General features: G+C 38.8%; 1 protein-coding gene across 1 annotated transcript in view; it reads left to right on the forward strand.

Annotated features, from left to right (window-relative positions):
• The window catches only part of LOC139685792 (segmentation protein Runt-like), a 51,766-nt gene extending 46,675 nt beyond the window's left edge, over positions 1-5,091 (forward strand). Inside the window, exon 4 of the mRNA XM_071582909.1 lies at positions 3,481-5,091. Within this exon, the coding sequence (XP_071439010.1) occupies positions 3,481-4,094 (614 nt within the window). The 3' untranslated portion in view covers positions 4,095-5,091. The remainder of the gene's footprint in view (positions 1-3,480) is intronic.
• Positions 5,092-21,984: the final 16,893 nt, after the last annotated feature.

Here is a 21,984-nt window from a genome sequence, read left to right on the forward strand (position 1 = left end):
TACCGAGTGGTCATCTGCTTGTCCCAAAGCATTTCTGAACACATTTTATGTTTAATACGCAAAATATACTCTATTCTAAAACAGCAAATTGATAAAAAAATTTGAACTATTGGATACGCATACCTAAGCTACCAGCGTCCGTGTGCTTCCCTACTGCTTTTAAACCATCATAACTTATGATGGCACTATAGCGCTTACTAGCTTGCAAATGTTTACGGAGGCAACGGCTTACCGTCGTAACCGTTCATATGTGTTGCACTACGCCAAACGAGACAAATGAAAAATTCGTGCTAACAGGGAAAGACATCACGTCCCTAAATTCTCGCCGTCTTGGTCATCTTTCCACCACGACAGTTACCTGAGCACCTTCATTGAAAACAATGGCTCCCCTATTGCCCTGTCGAGTAAATAGAAGTCCATTTACCTTGCTTTCGTCGCGACGCGCCGGAGTGTGCTCTAAACAGACCGCTGTGAAACACATGGGTTTTGTGACCTAGCCACCAAATGCCTTCAAAGTCATCCATGGCTTCGCACTCCTGAGGTTCCCATCTTGTGCTTAAAGTACTCGCCACCACTGTGGGAACCGAGGTGGCCATGGGAAGCTCCCGCCTGCTTTGACGTCACTTCCAATGATTCATACACCCCTGCCGCCCTATTTTGTGGGTGGGTAGGCGCCAGAGGGGGGTGGGCTGGCCCTGGGCAGCGAGGAATGGGTATGCGGTGGGGGCCGCGCCTCCGTGGGCGGTGAAGGGCGGAAAGGGTTTGTTGCCATCGGGTCGAGGGGATTCACATCCCACTGCGCCTCCTCCCCGTGACAACCAACCCCCTCTTCCCTCATCGCCCCCTTTCCCAGAACCTCACTTCCCTTTCCCCCCACTCACGCTATAGCTTAAGTCCTCAAATCGGATTAAGCGAGCCCCGTGGATGGATTTCAGCTGATGGAAGGTAATTCCTAAGACCCGCGGGGAATGGCTTAGGCAATTGGGGTGGGGAGAAAAGCAAGCGGCGGCGGATTGAGGTGGGAGGGAATGAAGGAGGGGAAGGTGTAGCGGATGGAGCGCGGAGACTGTGCTTGATGTGCAAAATTTGACGCGGCGTCTTCTCCATTGACATCAGACTAAATATGAATCATTGCCGATGGAGGGGTAAAATATATTTTGCAATAGCGTTTCCCAGTCCATTCATGAGAAAACGGTTGCGGCAATAAAGCCGTCATAGCTAATAAATAAAAGATGCATGAACAATTAAGAATTGGTAGCCAAATATAGGACGGAAAACACAGCTTTACTTACAGTGACATTCAAAAGGGGATAGGAAGGAGGAATGCTAATTACACATGTTCCTAGGCAGCTATAAACCGATTCGGGAATGTTCTACATCACTTATGTAATACACCTTTATCGGCAATGGCCTGACATAATGCTAGCTACTAATTAATCACTTTAAAATTAACCCATATTATAAGGATAATTCTACTATCTTGAATGGAATAATTTCCTTAATGTTCCTTATCCTTATGTATATTTTTATCTCCTTCATGGCTGGTATAGGTATCAACACATCACCAGCCACTGCGGCAGCCGGAAGTGTGTTAAATATATGTATATGTAATAACACGCAGGGATACTTAACGAGTCGCCATTCTGTAGGATAGAAAATGGGCCCAGCCACATTAATTACCGTTTATTACTATTCATGATAAACCTTGAAAAGCAGCTTACTTTAAGCATTTGTGTCTGTGTAAGTGTGCACGTCTGCCCGTGCTCCAGCATATGCTCAAGTATGTGTCTGTTTGTGTGTGTATGAGTGAGTGTGTGTATATATAAATATTACACACACACACACATGTATACGTATTTATATTCCACGGAAGTCTCATGGATGTGAATGATTAATCAAACGAAGGAGGGAAATGGAGTTGGCCAGCACAAACATAGATAGAAGCATTAAAAGGGCACACATGTATTCGGAAATTTTAAGTGGCCCCACCAGTTTATTCTGCGGACAAGAGGAATTCTTACTTCACTTCGAAAATTTCTTAAATCTTGTCAGCGTCCTTATTTATCTTTCTACTTATGTCTGTGGTGGCCAACCTCATATCACCCCTTCGTTTTGTATGTATTATGAGTGTGTGTGTGTGTATATATATATATATATATATATATATATATATATATATATATATATATATATATATGTATTATATATATATAATACATATATATAGATAGATATATATATATAATACATATATATATATATACACATATATATACACATATATATACACATATATATACACATATATATATATATATATATATATATATATATATATATATATATATATATATATATATATGTGTGTGGGTCGCGGTAGTCCAGGAGGTAGAGCTTTGGACTACTGACCGGGGGGCCCCGGGGACGATTCCCGGGCAAGTCTCTGGGCACCTACAGCTCCACCCAAGCTATGTGATTTTTCGGGTACCAGCTCTTCCTGGGAAACCATAACCGACACAGGGAAAGAAACTGGCCCCCCTACCCTGATGTGTGAATTTCACACGCCGTCGGGCTTAGTACTGGGTAAGAAACTCACCCATTTTTGAATTTTCGGTGTTACAAGCCACCTTTCTCCAGGAAGAGAAGGAAGAAACTGGAGATCCTTAGGAAGGAGTGTGTTGTGTTTCTGTCTAGGTTCGCCAGTGCTAACTTCATAAAAAAAACCATAAACACAGTAATCAACCCGAAGGTCGGTTTGGTAGGTGATGGTAGAGTCCACCCAGTACTAAGCCCGACGGCGTGTGAAATTCACACATCAGGGTAGGGGGGCCAGTTCCTTTCCCTTGCCGGTTATGGTTTCCCAGGAAGACCTGGTTCCCGAAAAATCACATAGCTTGGGTGGAGCTGCAGGTGCCCAGAGTGCCTTGCCCGGGAATTGGGAATTGAACCCGGGACCCTCCGGTCAGTAGTCCAACGCTCTACCCCCTAGACTAACCCATACATTATTATTTACATCCATGAGATTTTCACATAAGTTTTAAATACATATATATATATATATATATATATATATATATATATATATATATATATATATATATATATATATATATATATATATATACACGGTAATTAACCCGAAGGTCGGTTTTGTAGGTGATGGTAGAGTTCCTTTCCCTGTGCCGGTTATCCTTCGGGTTGATTACTGTGTTTATGGTTTATATATATATATATATATATATATATATATATATATATATATATATATATATATATATATGTGTGTGTGTGTGTGTGTACATGTGGGGTAAGGTGGTGTGACCACCGAAAATTTGGAATACGTGTTAGTTTCATTTGTGTGTGTTTCTCTGTGTTTTTGTTCGCTAGCGCTATCTAGCTTATTCGTTTATATACATTATATACATGAATACATACTTATCTTTCCCAGATGTTCATTTACATGTTCATTTGTTTCCTCAGGTTCTTCGTCTGCCATCACAGGAGACGGGAGGCCGGGGGACTACTTCCTTGGCCCCAATGGTACGGCCTTTCCTCCATACCTACCCACACCTTCCATCCTTAGCTCCTACCACCACCACGCTGTATCCACGGACCCACTCGCGCCTCGCCCGATGACCCTTGCCCCCACGGAAAAACTCCACTCGACCCTGCCACCGCCACCTCCCTTGCCTCCTCCACCACCTACCTCTCCAGTGGCCTTTACCCGGCCCCGCCCCGAGCCGGAAGCGGCGCCCGCACCCTCGGCTCCTTCGGCTACCACTGGTCATCCTTCCCCATCGCGGGCCGAGCACAAAGGCGAGTCACCCGGGCGGACACCCGTCACTCCCCGAGACTACGACAGTGACGAAGGTATTGGCTCCGCGTTCCGTCAAGTACGCCCCTTGTCGCTGATGACTGTGGAGCAGAAGAAGGGGGCAAAGCCAGAGGCTGCTGAGCCGGTTGGTGAGGGCAGCACGGCTGGAGAGGTCAGCGGGACGGGCAGTGGTGATGGAAGCCCGAGGCAGTCAACAGTTATATCATCCTGTTCAAGTGCCAGCGGCTACACGCAAAAGACCGTCTGGAGACCGTACTAGTGAAAGTGATGCTTGCCTGGGATCTACTAACATGCAGCTGTAAAGCTGCTGGTGAACAGTATACAGAATGCTGCGGGGGCGCTGTTTAGAGCTTCCTTGTAGCCGCAGCTGTCTCCACATTTAAATGGAGTTGTGAGAAGTCTAGGAGAGATTCTTCGTTTTAGTAGAACATTTGCTAGACTTGAACTTCCAAGGAATTATATGTCCCCCGAATAATTACTGAGATATCACATGCTACTTTGGCCAAACTTGGTACATGAGGGTCGGGTCAGCACGATTGTAATGGATATTACAGAGAGTTTGTGAGTGTGTGTGCTTATCTGTGTACCAGTGAGGATTACGGATCCCGATTTGAAGGATCAATATTTTAGTGTAATGTGACCTTGTTTAAAAGCCAACTGAAAGCAAGCCAACTACAGCGTCAAAGGACGATGCTTGATAATCTGGAACTTCTACCTTAGATCGACAATAACAGACAACGTGCTTGGTTTATTGCTCCGGCTGGTGAAAGGTGACTGAGGAATCATCATTCTCTCATTGGGAGAGAGCTATGACATAGCAAGAAATTAGCTTATTCAACTCTTGATTACTCTTTTGTGTATGTATATTTTGTAAAATTAAATGAACCAAAAATAATTCGTGTTGTACATATCAGTTAAAAGACTTTAGGTACGGAATAGGACGATGAAGCCAGTTTAAAAATATTGTGACCATGGAAAGTAGTTGGGTTTACTTTTTAAAATTGACTCGATAACAACGCCCATTTAAAAAATTCAGTTATAAAGTAGTATTTTTGTAATTTGTGTCGTGAAATCGTGTTGAATTTTTCGGTATACTCGATTCGAATTACATTTCGCTGATGGAATAGGGATATATTTCATCCTGGGCTATCAGTAGAGGTTGTGATATCTTTTCGCTCGATAAGCCACAGTGAGTGACCAAATGGGCGTTATTTTGCAATGTAATGATTAAATGAAAACCAAATGAAATTAATAAATCGCGGAAAATATAATTATATTTTATTTCCATGAATCCTATTTCCTCTGTCTCTCTAAGTTAAGGCACGATGGGCAGTGCTCAGGATACATTATTTTTACGTATTAAGCTGGGTGTGTAAGTATGTCCATGTGGTATTTCTGAAGAAATCAAAAGAATGTATCCTCCTTCCTCAATCTTGTCATCACAAATCCTAACCAAAATATTATATTAATATGTTGGCATATAAGTCTTAATTTTTGCTGAGAGGAATTTTTATATTTTTGATTGAAATTAGTAGGATTTGGATTAGTAGTGTTTGGATTTTCGAAATCGTTACTGAATATAGATTACTTCTATTTCTTGAAATTTTAACATTGTACTTATACTTTAGAAAATACTTTTTTCCAACTCCTTAGTTGTTCTTATTTGCTCAGGCAACTTTGATCTTGTTGCATCATAAACTCTGAATAACTTAAAGCTAAGGGAGGAATGAATCTCTTGCGCCTATCCGAGAGCAATGAATAATTTGTTCGCCATCTTGATAATCACTTTCAGCTGACATATTCTAGGTGATCCGTAATAGTTGTATAAGAGTTGACTGCAAATGCGTAAAGAAACTAAAATTGTTTGATAAGTCCCTTCGCAAAAACGGATGAACGACCAGGGCGAATCCCTTTGTAAGGTTTGTTTACAGGAGTGAGGTTGATGGTTGGTAATTTGGCCTGAACGAGATGAAACATTTCCCTGGAACTTCAAATGGTAGTTTCGTAGAAAAAAGATTGCTTTATGTAGAAATCGATTTGGTTTCGCGTTAAGCAGTCACCGTTGAAGAAGACGCCGGTATGCACTCAAACCTGAGAAGGTATGCCGGAAGCAACACAATTTTCCGGATAACACTGTTCCGCTCAATGTAGGCTCTGCTTAAGAAAGAATCCAGTGGATGTATGCATGTACGTATATGTCGCTGGACAAACGAAACACAGGCTTTTGTATCGTCGATCCTCTAAGGATCCCTTGATTAAATTTATTTCCTCCCCATCGAAAATAACCAAGTGTTGAAAGTTCATATCAATTAGTAAGTCAACTTCCAATGAAATTTTAAATAATTAATTAAGAACAACCAAATTAGTCGTTACATAGGTATATATAGGATAGATATACACAAGAAAGTAAATTAAATTGAAAAACTACTGCACCTTAGGGTAGAGAATACTTACCAGGGAACCAAACCCGGAAAATCCGAAATTACTTTAGTTACCCCATCGATAAAATATTTTCTGCCGCCAATGAAATTATTTGCCATGTGTAGAAAGAATCCTTTTTCTAAAAACAGTCTCAATTATTCAAATTCACTAATCTCCTTTGAAACTTCTATTGACGGAAGTTAAACACCGAGTAAAGGTATTAACTGACAGCATACACATGCGCCAATAGGCAAATATTTTTGTTACAGGAACTCCGCTGCTGCCGCCGACGTAATACGTATTCCTTCTCGAGTATCTACAACAAGGATTTAGAGCTCCAAACTGATTATTGTAAACATAAGAGTCGCTCGGGCTACACGTCAACTCCACTCGTACTGAAGATACAAAGTGCCATACATTTATCCGAGCAATAACTAATCTCATTCTGCACCAAATAAAATGTCACCATGCCACCTTCAGAAGCACGAGAACTTAGTAGGCAACAGAGGTATCCGCATAGCGACAGTTGAGGGATACCTTAAGTTGACTTAAACTTCGACACCTATGAAAAGAGAAAAAGGGTAATCCTCTAGATTCTTATTGACTCTTAATTTTGACATAATATAACCTTTTCATAAGATTTATTTGGTAAAACTTTGCTAGGATTTATCACAAGTATGCTGGCTGGATTTTACAATATTGTGAAGAGGTTTTACTTTATCCTCAAATTTATAGGCAGCCATCTTCAGAATCTGAAGATTATAATATCAGATTAATGATAAGATTACATTTATATATATACCTCCACAGAAGGGTTGTGATTTTCCGGATAAAATATCTACCTGGGAAACAATAACCAACACAGGAAAAGCAGCTGGCCCTCCTACCCTAATGTATGAATTTCACACGCCGTCGGGCTTATTATTGAGTGAACTCTACCATCTCCTACCAAAGCGACCTTCGGGTTGATTACTGTGTTTATGGCTTTTTAATATATATATATATATTAAAATAAATTTTTTCAAGGTATCGACAATACCGTATCTATCTGATTTTATGAGGAAGCTTTTGTGGAAGTGGTTATTTTTATTTTTGGAATATACTTATTCAAAGGGAAATGAATCATCCCCCAAGTATATTAATTTCTCATTAAAATAGATAGTAATTAAACAAAGACGTTAATTTTGGGTATTTTAAATTTTGAAATTAAATAACTGCATGCAGGTAAGAAACGAATTCTAGCAACACCGATTTTGGATCCAAGTTTACAGCGGGATTATCACTGCCTCAGAAATTATATTAGAAAAATATAATGGGGAAATCTTCTTTTATCTCTCGCAATGGAGCCCCTATAGTACTCCATCCAGATACCTAATTGGGAATCTCGAATCTGAGAATTAGCCCAAGAGTATTTTTGTTCCTGTCTCCATTTTCCAGTTAACTTGAAAAAATAATATCTTTCCATTTGCTAATATGATATCAAGTGAATGAAAAAGAGGATTGTGTTTGTCGATGCGTGTTTTTAGATACTCCTAGCCAGACGTTTCTTTTCAGAATATGTTCCACTGGAATTTCGCGGTGACCAGAGATACAAAAATTAAGAATTTGGCAACCTGGCGCTCGAAATTAATCATAGCTCACGCACAGTGTTGAAGGAATGATCTAGCCTGGAGATAACCACTGTTTCAACTATGAAATTGCTTTCCTTAAATATGGCTGAGTCATTCTTTTGACGTAGATAGAGCTTTTTCCGCTCTTTCAGGAAACATTTGGCACACTTATACCGAAAGAAATTGGCCCAGATAATAGTTTATATGATTATGAAAATTATATTGCTTTCACTATAATCATTTGATAAAAATCATACGTGTTTTCGTTTTTTCAAATGTATAAAATATAATATCATATTAAACTTTCAATAAAATATTTCTCTTAATTTTAAGCATTAATGCAGAAAGATTTTTTCTTGAAGTTTGACGCATAATTACGCATTTTCATTACAATTTGCGCAGTGTAGGGAATGTCGTCGTCTTCACGACAAAAACAACTTTGGAACTTCAACGGAAATTCACTTCTTCAAGCTGTCTGAAGAAATTTGGAATATTTCCGTGGAATCCACGGAGATTGGCTTTGTGTGTGTCTGTGAGAACCAACACCATTGAAATTGTTGGAGACGGTAGCTTAACAATATTAAGCTGAGCAGTTATAAATTCTATATTCAACATTTTCATCAAATTTCTTGAGATGATTATATTTTGTTACAACCACAAATAACCCTTTTTTGATGCCCATTTTTTCGAATCTTTTTTCCTCGGTTCAAACTTAAGATATGCAAATAATCTTAAGTTTAAAAATAGTAGGTAATCGATTGTTGAGGCCTTTTTTCAAAATGATTGTGGATATGCCAATTATTAGACCACATTTCCTCCTAAATCCTAAGTGTCAATCGCTTATGGTTATGATAATATTATCAATTTGAACAATTGAAGTGTAAAGTACATTTCATAACTAAAAGATGATATTCTGCCTTAAACATATTACAACAACCCTGTACAACCCTGTACATTTAACATTTTATTTTAATTTATGCAATATTTTTCGTCAGAATTTCCTAAAAAGAGGAACAAATTATACTCGCACGTATCTGACTATCAGGTCAACTCCTTACACTAAAAATCTCCACTTTGTTTTGGATTGTCACCATTCAGTTCTAAATATGTTCTGCGCCAATCACACTGAAATGATGGAATCAAGCTATAAAACCGTAAATCACAGCTTATTCGGCCAAATAGCTTATAACATATTGTGTTATTTCTATTTATTTTCTTCGGTCACTAGCTCTTAATTTAGATTTCAATCACTCTATTCGTACAATTAGTCGGTAAGTTATGTATGATTAACGTGCTCCGCCAACCTAAACTTTATTTTTCTCATCTCATATGAGTTAAATTTGAAGAATGGACCATTTGGTCTCAATTTCGCCCAAATAAAGACCGATTACTATATATCTATAATAGGAAAAAAGTAATTATTGCTTTATGTAAGTTATTATCTTGGGTTATCAATCTGTTAACCCATGATGTTTACATTGCTGACGCGCCTAGAAGTGGTAGACGTTAATTGTTATGAGAGGTGACCGACAGCTGAGTTCATTTGCATGTTGACGGAACTCTTTAATCAATTCGTCTACCGGGTAGCTCCTATGTTTACATAATACTTTTTTCATTGATATCTCTCGTTAGGCGTTCCAAATACTTCGTCCTACGATCTGTAGTGAGCTCTGTTGTGACCACTGCCTCCATCAGATTATGGTGTATTCGTTTGGGTCCGAGAAACTCCCGTTCTCGGGATTCAGTCATCAGATTCAGTTTTCATCAGCATTTTACCTTCTGGTCTTGAAGTTTTTTGTAAGCTATACAATCTGTCCTTTCAAACTTCATCATTCTCCTCTAGCACACATTCCCAATGCCTACACCCCTCTCCTTCCTTCTGTAGCCTTGCATGCCTCTTTACCACGAAGAGCAGCCATATGTTTTAATGACGTGCCACTCGACTTGTTGGCTTGCCCTTCCGGCGGTTGGTTATCCTTCCTGCTGGAAGCACACCTTGGATCTTCCACCAATTGTTTCTTTCATTTTTCCAGGTCCTGATTGCCAAATAATTTGGTTTTACTTCCCTCTGCCATAAACTTTTAGAATTAAAATAGAGAAACAAACACTCAATTCTAACTTCTGATCTCCAATATTAATATCTATATTTTCATTTTTGTCCTTCTTTCACGGACCATACGCTTGTTTTTTTGTTCTTTTCAGGTAGTATTTGTTTCTCCTATTTTCTAAGGCAATACGTTATTCATGTTCTCCAGTTCTCCTTCTCTTATTAGCAAAAATCATTAAACTGATTTTTTTCTCCTTCTATACGCACATCTGATGCATTTATTTTATCATTTATTTTTTTCTGGATGAAAACGGTGGCGAACGATAATCGTTCAAAGTTCAGATCGTTGCCTTTATCTTAGCTTAAAACAGTTTTTCAAATTCTTAATCTCCATCGGTGTTTTTTTCACGGACTCTACTGTATCATTCACCGCGTTTCATTTTGGTACCTCGAAATCTCATAGGCTGCGTCAATCTTTCCAAATCCTTATATAATCATGGATCATTGCATAAATAACCACCATAATTATACAAGATCCTTACACCCTGGCCTCCCCGTCTTCTAAATATTCTCAATTTCTCATCGTTTCGATTGGATTTTATCCTTAATTTCTAACGTTTCTTCTCTTTCTTCCCTAGTATATTATCCTCTCCCGTGAAACGAATCTTACTCTGGCCACTTTCTTTAAACCGACAGTTTATCTAACTTTGTTCAGTTGCCCGTTTTTGTTAATACTCCATCCTTCTTCTTCTATGCCCTTTTTTTGCTAATTTTTTCCCATGGTATCTTAAAAGGGTGACCATGTTTTTACCATAATTCTCTTTCAAAGCCTTTTGGAAAGGCAAACTGGATAACCTTAGAAAAAAATGTCTCCTTCCCATCTACTCTTGATGGTTTTCTTTAGTTAAAGGAATTTACTATGATGTTTTATGCTCAGTGATTGTTGGCCACTGTTGGTATCTGAATGGGGCTCCTACAGCCCTTAAGTTGGTTCCTGAATATCTGCTTACCTCCGACCATTGCGATCCAATCTGCTATTTTTCGTCTCAAATTTTCTTTTATCCCTTATGACTTTGCGGACTTTTTCATACTCAGTCATTTTAGACACGTACACCTGACCGAATATGGTACCCGTGAACTTTGAGGGTATATTAAACGTGACCCTGAAGATCCACACATGCATTCTGGAACACTTTTTTAATAGTATATAATTCTTCTTTTTCTTCGGAGATCCCGAGAGTAAGGCATTGTAGTATCCTTTCAAAAGATTCTCCATCTTTCTTCCGGCCATTCCACGTAGGTAACATCAAAAACGTCTTCCCATTCCTTTCATTTCACGTTCAACGTTCAATTTCTACAGAAAACTTTCCTGGTTCAACTCTCTGATTACTTAACACACTTATGTCATTTACATACTCTTCCAGGCATTCAACGCTCAGCGATACAAAGCTGACTTATGTATGTGGTATATATTATATAAACCACAGAAAGTTCCATAACGATTTTTGCTAACAAAATATGGAAAAGAAAAGTTGAGATGATAATTGAGCTAATAATTCTTAGAAAAATACTATGGTGGATTTTTTCCCTTCACAGATCTAGCCGTATAAAAATTACGTATTTTGCTAGAAAAAAAATAACAGATGATATCAGTATTGCCAATAGAATACATTAGATCACGTAAGGTAATTTTTCACAATTACATGCACAACATGGGAGCCAACTACTGATCAGTATCAGAACAAAATGTAAGAATGAAAAAGTTCACATTTCAATGAAGTTGACTCAGCATTCTATGCCCCTAAGTGGCATTGCAAATAATTACATTAACATCAATTTTATCATTCGAACCTTTTTCCTCTTGTATGGCACATTTGGTATACTATATGTCAGGAATCATGATGAAAAGACTATAACACAAATTAAAACAACGAAAATTCGGTGAGATGACTATCCATTAAAAAGGTTCACTATTGCCCTACTTGAACAACTGGGACTAAGGAAACGAAAAAGTAGTGAAAACTGCGGTTGATCTGAATTGGGATGAGGTGGAAGTTGTAGAATAGTCACTAGTTGGAATAAGAGGGAGACGCTGTTGTATCTCCTCCTCTCTCTAACCCTTTCTCTACCTTTCTTCCTCTATCTCAAACAGCAAAGATAAAATTACAGAGCTATTGAAAAAAGAAAAATGTATGTAACATAAGAAATAGCCACGAGAAATCCCTCTTTAGCAATGCAAAATCAAGTAATATGAAACCCTAAAAAGCCCAATGAATAGTGAATTGTGAGTTTTTGCAAAGAAATTAGCGCGGATATGAAGAAAACATGTTAACGATTTAGCAGAGATGCAATTTTTATAAGAGCAAAAATCCCCCACCATTATTGGTATGTAAATTTGCAGGCGCAGGAAAAAAGGTAGAAATGAAATGAATAGGATACCTTGTATACAACAAAAATATCAAAGATAGAAACCCCTGAAAGGTGTTTTGATAAAAAGTGTGAGAGGAAGGGTGATGTAAGGGGATGGTCGGGTGAAGATATCAATGGAGTGTTCCTTCTCAGTACGTAGAAGAGAAATATAGTGATAAGCGGTAGATTTAGGGTATATTTCAAACCTTTACTTCCTAACAAAAAAAAGTTAAATTTAAAAACGAATTTTCCACGCATGTGTTTCGAATTTATCACCAAATCCCACAGAAATTCTAATCAATATGTTCCTCATCATGCTCTTAATAAAATAAAGAGAAACATCCTCCAAAAATAAACCAAAAATTGCACTGAATGGTTGAGACCTTAACTTTGTAGAATTCCATTTTTAACTTAGGAAAAATAATATCTTTGCTTTCTACAAAATAAACTTTAATCGTCGACCAGTTTCGTTACAATGTAACATCATCAGGACTAGTTAGGCTTCCACTAGTCCTGATGATGTTACAGTGTAACGAAACTGGTCGACGATTAAAGTTTATTTTGTAGAAAGCAAAGATATTATTTTTCCTAAGTTAAACCAAAAATTGAGAAAAGAGAATCTCGTTGCGCGTTGCCTGTGCCTGTATTTTATTCATTAGTTTAGATTCGACTTTGCTGTAATAGCAACTATTTTCCACGCTCCGTCAATTTGACATACATGTTTAAATTATTGTCATTTTGATGCAATACAAAAATTTCACTGCAAGATTTCTACGGTAGCAATATACGAAATGAGATGCGTTGAGGCATTACGAGAAATTTAAACTTCAAAATTAATTTAAAGTTCTAATTGTTTCAATAACACTGCATGGAGTGGTAAATATTTTTGTCAGTAAATTGTTGTGGTCAATGGTACGGAAAGGTGAAAAGATAAACATAGCCATAGCCATATAGTGTCAACATAAAGGCTAGTGGTAGTCTCTGGAGTATGAAAAAATGGGAACTTCTTTGAAGACAGCTTGTTTAAATGACAGTTTGTTAAGTGCACTCCTCACATTGTTTTACCGAAATTGAACGTTGTTGTTCCGGGATAAAATTTGAATAAATAAAGTGGGATTGGGAAGGAGGGTTGCAATTATCTATATAATATAGGATGAGAAATAAGTGTGTTGTAAAAGAACAATCTTTGGTGAATATAAACACACATGAAAGAAGTGGGCTACATTAGCTCGGCCATGTTAGTTGAATGGGTGCCGGTCGAATCATCAAGTGACATGAATGAGAAGAGAAGCTGAGAGAAACGAAGGGATGAAGAAAAAAATGGTTGAATTGGGTCAAAGGTGCACTTTGGTCATCGAATATTCGAATTTTCATGAAGAAAAAGGGAGTATGTATGAATGTATCAGAGCAAAAAATCATGCAAGTACACACAATTGATGAAGAAATTAATGAGGGCGTAAGTTTCCTGAAATGATTTAGAATCATTCTTTTTGACTTTTCCTGCCGCAAAATGAAATGGCGTGAAGGGCGGATACACAGGCAGGTGTGCGTTAGAAGATTCGGGCATAGCTCGATAATTAACTCAAAATTACACCAGGAGTAAAGTGACCACAGAGCCTTTGTAATAATTAAATGTTGGCTCTTAGACACCTTCCATAAAGTACCAAAGGTTTACATAGGGTAATAAAGATCAATTAAACAAGATAAATTATTAATAAAATTAACACAATGAACGCAAGGAGTATAATTTCACATTAATCTTCAAATGACTTATAATCACTGGACACAGAAAAACATTCAAATATTATCTGACTCAATAATCATCATGATGAATTTTAGCTTCATTGAATTCATCTCAATAAATAATTGGCGTATATAATGATGACGAGAGTGTTTTTTTCAAACAATACAATTTGAATGCCCGCTTTTTTTAGCTATCATAAACGTCACATAGGGAAAAATGACTGTGATGCAATACTAGGTAGGTAAAGGAAAATGAGAGAGAGAGAGAGCAGATATTCTACTAAGGCCTTTTGACAATATTACCGCATGGAATTTAAAGAAGTAAAATAAAAGTACATTTCTGCACTAAAATAATACAGTGTGAAGAGCACCATTTCACTAAGGTTTTACAGTTAGTTTCACATTCTTTCTCTTTCTTTGATATCTCGAGGGTATTTCGAAAACGTTCATCCCTATATTTCGCCCTTTAGAATGACTTTCAATGGGAAACAAGTGGAAAATATGGAAAAACTCATTGAATGATAACTGGCATTGAATATGTTCGAATGTCCGATTCTGACCTCGCATTTAACAGCAAGGAAAATGAAAAAAACAGCATAATACATTCTTCTCTTAAAATACACTCTTCTTGAATGTCACCGTACTTGAGTTATAATGCATTTACAATGGTACTCGTTCAAGTGTGTTTAAAATATAAATATAAAAGTTTCTAAATAATAAATAAAACAACGAGGAAAGAATCCTCAATTAAAAGGTTTGATGTGACTAATTTCAGGTGAATTGCAATTATCATCATTAAATTGACATCCACACAATAGCTCGTTCGATTAGATGTCAGGTTCTCTGCCTGACTCAAATGATGAGGTATTTTCATTTAGTGAGCATTCATTGACTATATATGTATTATCGAAGCACAAAAGCCATTTTCTAGGAATGATAGGCCTTCGCACACCTTTGGGTTATCCAATTACGATATTAGCAATTAACACATCCAAAACCGGACGTCCCAAACCTCAAGCCTGAAAATTAAAGTCCGAACGTCGAAAAAGAAAGTCACCTCTTTTATTGCGTCCCAATTTCCCTTCCATCACCCATTGTGCCCGTCAGTCAACTCACATAAACATTTGACGCACTGCAACAGCAGAGGAGCCAAGCCTTTAAATGCCTCATTCGGCCCTATTTACATAACGGTTGGCGCATGAATATAGAGCCTCCCAACCACCCCCCTCCTCCCGCTCCCCGCACACACCCCTCTCCGTTTTTCATGTGCTCCAAATGAAACAGAAGAAATGGAGTGAGTGGTAAGGAAGGCAAGGCGTAAGGGGTGGAAGGAAATTATGCGCGAACGGGGAAATCGGGGATGAAAAGGGGTGGGGTTGGGTGAGAGGGAGTACGGGAGTCGTGGGTGGGTGCTGTTGAGCCGGAGGGTGGGGGAAGTGGGAGGGGGAAAGAGAGAGAAGAGAATGGCAGGCGGGGTGTTGTTTTCCTTCACGGCCGTTATATTGACGTTCATATGCCTCGCCACCCGTCCCCCACACCATACCACCCACCCGCCCAACCCCACCCCTAGCCGCCCCCTCGCTTCCTCGGGACGAGTCGCCCGCACCTCAGACAACCAACCTCCTCCCCACCCTTCCCCCGGCTGACTTCCCTCCCGAACATTGAATTCCGCTATCTCCCTCATTAACGATTATTTCCACCAGTTTAAAGTGTGCTTAGCGTTTAGTACTCTTTGGAGCTTCAAGGCAGCATCATTTTAAAGTGAGTCTACCAGCATCCTGACTTGTAATAAGTATAATATACGTAGTAATTAAAATGTATCGAAAGAACTTGGATTACTATATGAGGATTAGTTGCTGGGAAGAACGGGTAGCAAAAAAAAGCGTCGAATTCCGCAACCAATGCGTAATTTTCGAGCAGTCTTTCCTCTGCCGTTTGCTACACAAAAATTGCTATATATGCGCAAATCTCGAATAGTAATAAATTGTTAGAAGAAATAAGAGGAGGCGAAAAATTCTCTATGCTCACATTCAAACAATTTAATTTTTAACTAATATATTCTGAGATGACTTAAGCAAGAAAACTTTGGAATATTCAATGGCAGTTTATTTTCCACGGTGTGAAGGAATTAAGGGGATAAGAATCTGCTCCCGATAAGATCCGATCATATTTCGGAGGCACACAATCACGCAGCACTTTCTTCACTTTGGTTGCCTTCAACTGGAATAAAATAACCTGTGACGGTGATTTAATGTGGAGTGCACGTACTCACCACCGCCATCACTACTTGCCCAAAAAACTAGTTCACCTTCATCAGTTTGGTGCACTGCAACCGGCGTAGATGAGAGTTTGGAGTGGGAAGTCCCGCCGTCAGCATTTCATAATATATCGATCGAATACGGTGGATCTAAACATTTTTTGATGATATGACACCATATACTCACAGCAGGTGAAGTTTGTCCTAAGCGAGTGTACCAAGTGAAGTATTCCAAACTTTTCATTCTTCAATTACTGACGACCTTAATCAATTGTGGAAAACATTTAAAGTTGATTTCCTTCGAAGTTGATAAAGTGATTACAAAAATACTGCAATGGATGTTTGAACTATCCTCTCCTCTGCCCGCAATCATCATCGTACTTTGATCTTTCGTGAAATATTCTCTGTGATGGCAGTGCTTGCACAAAACTTTTTCCTCTGCAATTTTTGCTTAAGTGAATGAGATTGTTGAGTCTTCAGTGGGTTTCGTCTACCTTCAGTCCAGGACTGATTATTGTACGTTTGCGTTTAAGTGCTCGTCAGTACAATCCCATGTACATGTGGCCACTATATGTGAAGTTTTTCCTTTGCATATTCTGTTGTGCATTTTCCCCTTAACTGTCATAGAGATTCAGTATGGTAGAGAGAGTATAAATATCCAATGGGTAGCACGCTGTGTAAACGCGGCCACTTCCTCTAAGATAGAGCCAGTGTCTCCCTGATGCATATGAATGTTACACTCAATGCGTGTCTCCATGGCCTTGTGACGTGTTGTTAGAGTAGCCACTGATTTCAGCGGAAAATTGTATAATTCTCGCTCGCAATCGCTCTTAATCCGCAACTTTTAATAATATTTAATATAAAATTATATTTGATACCTAAATCTCTGTAATAATTATTATGTACGTTATTCATAACAGCGTCTTAATTGAACAAAATTATGAAGGAGAGTAAATGATGCGAAAAACGTCACCAGCTACAACTTGAAAGGTCACCTGCTACTTCATGAAAATACGTCTATATCTACTCCAGGAAACAGGCAGTTTAAAATAGGCACCTTAGGAGAGTGTTTGAAATTTATTTTTCGCGCAAAAAGTAATAAAAGAGTAGACAAATATTGACATCTTCATAGGGCACAGTGAAAAACACTCGTGTATTCACAAAACCCTTTAAAGTTTAGAGAAAAATATTTCACCACACGCCTATGATTTAACTTAAATATCCTCTAGCAAGTAATCGATATATTCCTATCCGTTATAAACGAAAAAAATTATTCCATTTGAAACTCAGTCGCAAATATATGTGTTGGCTGTCGGCTATTGAATGTCCAATAGAATAAATAACCCAGAAAGCGAAGACGTGTAAAAGGCGAGGTAAGAAATCATCGGGGACCTCATGCGTAAGCCTTCCTTTGTAGTTTAGTGCTCACCTAGCCGCCGCCTTCCACCCCGCACGTGTTCCACTGGCTCCCCGCGGAGTGTGTCTCAACGACCGTCCCCAGCAAAGCCCAATCAATCACAAGCTATCACCATCCTCCTTCCAGCAATGCCCAGCACTCCCCTCTCTCCTCCCCCTCTCCGCCCACTCAAACCCTCCTCCACCCGAACCTTTCCAGTGGCCCCGCATTGCCGCTACCACCGTCTATGCCGCCGCCACTCCAAATACGGTCTCATTTACTTAATTGAGTGACCCCGTCCAGGTCGGGAAATTATGAGCAGTGAAGCATCCGCCGCTTAATGAATCAGCCGAGAGGGCGGAAGCAGCAATACAGGCTGAAGGAAGAGTTTGGTGGGGACGCGAGTGGGGGGAGATGAGGTAGGGGCAGGAGTAAAAGCCATCGGACTATGTGGAAGGGTGTTGGGGCCGATAATCTAGTTTTCAGCCGTCGGGCATTTATGGCTGAAGGACACGGAAGCGAAGGCAAATGTTCGCCTGCTGCCATCTTGCACAGTGGTTGCCGCTGCGTAAATGATGGGGAGGGCCATATCCCTGAGCGCGAACGTTATTAAGTTAAAAATAAATATCGTTTCGAAAAAAGAAGAGCTTCGGGAACACGGAAATTAGTACGAGAAATTAAGGGTTCGAACAAAGTATGCACCCAAATCTTCAGTTTTCATTATAAACTCATTTGAGTTATTCACGTACAGGGAAATTGTGGCCCTTGACGTGGAATAAAGACTTGGCGACCATGGACAATTTAAAGATTCTTAGCCCTTAAGGATAAACCAGTCCAGTAGCTCATAACCCATTGTAAATGATTAAAAAGCACACTGATTCAGTCTGTTTTATGCAAGCGACGTCCTCGAAAATCGCATTTTCTGTGAATGGCCTTGCAGGACTTGAAACGGAGAATCTATGCGCTCCAAGCGATTATGACTCCCAAATGAATAAATATTCAGCCATCTCATGCCAATCCTTTATGCAAGGAGTAAATTGAATAAATATATTTTGCCGAGTCAAAATCCAATAAGACATTTGCACGTCTAGCGAGCGATAAAACTTGAGTAAGACACGCTGAACTTCACCAAATTAAATATGAACGATTTTGATTAATAAATCAAGTACACAATAATTAGCTTAGCTTTCAATTTATTCCTTAAAACTCGAGTTGCCGCAAGGCAAGATGAGACTTGTATCGGGCTCGGCCAATTTAATACTTGTTTCGTTAGTTTCGCTCCCGATGCAGCATCTATTTGGTTCTCCTCTCTCCCTACATTATTATTCTCTTTCTCATTATTAATTTCGATAAAACAATGTGAGGAGTGCACTTAACCAACTGTCATTTAAACAAGCTGTCTTCAAAGAAGTTCCCATTTTTTCATACTCCAGAGACTACCACTAGCCTTTATGTTGACACTATATGGCTATGGCTATGTTTATCTTTTCACCTTTCCGTACCATTGACCACAACAATTTACTGACAAAAATATTTACCACTCCATGCAGTGTTATTGAAACAATTAGAACTTTAAATTAATTTTGAAGTTTAAATTTCTCGTAATGCCTCAACGCATCTCATTTCGTATATTGCTACCGTAGAAATCTTGCAGTGAAATTTTTGTATTGCATCAAAATGACAATAATTTAAACATGTATGTCAAATTGACGGAGCGTGGAAAATAGTTGCTATTACAGCAAAGTCGAATCTAAACTAATGAATAAAATACAGGCACAGGCAACGCGCAGCGAGATTCTCTTTTCCCAATTTTTGGTTTATTTTTGGAGGATTTTTCTCTTTATTTTATGGAGAGCATGATGAAGAAAGATGGCAAATATTTTTCTTTTGAGTTGGGTTTCAGTTTGGTGTGCAGGAAAAAATCACATGGGGCTAGTTGGTCAGTACGGGGGTTGGAGAAGCACAGCGGTCCTTCTCTCGAACGATTTGCACGAACGAGATCGTTCACTTTCTCGGCGTGGAGGTCATTAGGCGATGTTGATGGCCTTCCGGAACGCTCGTCGTCTTCTACTGATTGCCGCCCACTTATCAACCGGGTAAACCACTTTTAACACGCGGTCCGTTTCATAGCAAATTCACCGTAAACTTATTCATCTGCTCAAACGTTGCCGTGAAGTATCTGCAGGGTTTCACCTAGAATTTCGGAAATAAACGCTGTTCCTTCAAATAACTTTTTTCCATGGATCCGATTTTTTGCCTCACTCCATGGATTCCCTTTCGCATAAACGGCCGTAACTAAAGGCTGCGGTTGAAAGCGGTCATATGGAAAGTTTCCGCGGACACAACGCTTTCAAGCTTATAAAAAATTAACTAACTTGAGGCGCGCAATCCAAAAAGTTCGCGAACGTTTTGCATACACCTCGTGGATTAAGAGCTTAGAATTTATTCTCAAACTCGACGAAGCTTCTCCTTGACAGAGTGACTAAATCTTTCCCCCATGTAAATGTAACTAACTACTTTTTATGTATGCGGAGTCCATCGAATGCCTCTGTTGTCGCTTCATCTACGCATATTCTAAAATTGACGGGCATATCACGGACATTCCAGTCATATTCTATGGTCTATCACTGAGCATGCCAATTCTTCAGTCGCTATTATTACTTTTCCTGTGCAGTTCATGAGCAAGATTGGGATATAACTAAGTCGCATATTCTACCAGCGTGTTCCTATGTTTTGCTATAATATCATTAAATTCGTCCACATTTACATTGATTGGCTCTTAAAAAACTGGAAAGTAAGAAAAGTAATACTAGCTAATTTATATATTCCTATTTGCCAATGTTGCCATTACAACTAATGCATTTCGTGATCCCTTTCTGTTTCTAGGACATTCTAATTCTAGGACATTATCTTAAGCTAAGTAATCGTTTGTACTGTCACCAATCGACCATTAGCACTGATTATATGGTGCCAAAACTTGTCAAAGTTATATTACATTATTCTTTATTTCCTTACCCGTTTCTCGTTTTCGGAACGGAAAATAAAACTCTTTTCAGTGTATTTTGGCTCTGCTCACTTCCAATATATGCTACGATATATCCATTAAATGAAAATATTAATATTTTTCGTAGTCTTCCTTACATTTTTTCCGAAGTCGCCTTTATCGCGAGTAATTATGACGGGCTATCTCTCCCAGCTGCCTTGTTTTCTTCCATTTGTCGCAGTGAATTTTTTTGACGCTTAATTTTTTCTGGAATAAAACTATCCGTAAGCGTGTCGTTTTCTCCTTTGAAATCCAAACCTCTAAACGTGGTACTTCTATAAAACATTTTTTCCCGTATATTCTCTCCTCTTCCTTTGATACACTTTTGGTTCAAGTTATAGATTTTTCGGTTCTTCTTTTATAGTTTGTATCGTTTTTCCTTATTCAACCCGTAGAAATTTGTTCTTTGATTTATACTGCACGACAAGATTTCAACACTGAACTTTCTGTTTGCTCTTTTCATCCGTTTCATTTCCTTTGAGAGTTATCACCATAAATCAAGGGTTTCTCCACAATCCTTGCTCATCTCTTGTTCTCATTCTTTCATTTCATTCTAGTTTCTCCAAACCTGTAGCATTCAGAGAATGATTTTTCCAGGAAAACGACAAATCCCGTTTCTAAGCGTAATATTTGATTACAACTTGCTTGGCATTGTCACCGGGACGTCGTCCATAATGTCTTCTTTGTACTGTTTGGGAAAGAGAGGAACGCTTTGCCTTGTCCTGCATCCAGGCGAGGATGTGAGCCATATATTACTTAACCCTTGATGTCACATCACGGTGGATACGCATGAGGGGTAACTAAATGTACCACTTACGCTCTCTAATTTGCTGGTCCTAGCATTGGAGATGATACCTTGCGTTTTGAAAGTTTTCTCGGTGTGGTGGCATTAGGTTAAATGATTTTTCCTCCCATCCAAATTTCGAATATTTTGGTACTTAAGAATCTTTTGCTCGTTTAATATTTCTCCTGCTAAGAAGTTGCGATCAGTTGAGATATTCACCCCTATCACGTGGATGCCATGTTATCCACAAAAATAACGAAACGTACTATGCTGCCAACGCTGTGATTTCCTGCGAAATTTTTCCGGCGAGTGATTATGAACTGTTTGGAACGGTAAAGAAGGCTTTCTATCGGAAAAAACAACCACTATCGACAATAATTACTGGGATAAACAAAATGAAACATATTGTGTATGTCGAGTCAACTTCCTACGGATATGT

This window comes from Hetaerina americana, unplaced genomic scaffold (genome assembly GCF_022747635.1).
Source record: "Hetaerina americana unplaced genomic scaffold, ioHetAmer1.1.p SCAF_12, whole genome shotgun sequence".
Classification (NCBI taxonomy): Eukaryota; Metazoa; Arthropoda; class Insecta; order Odonata; family Calopterygidae; genus Hetaerina; species Hetaerina americana.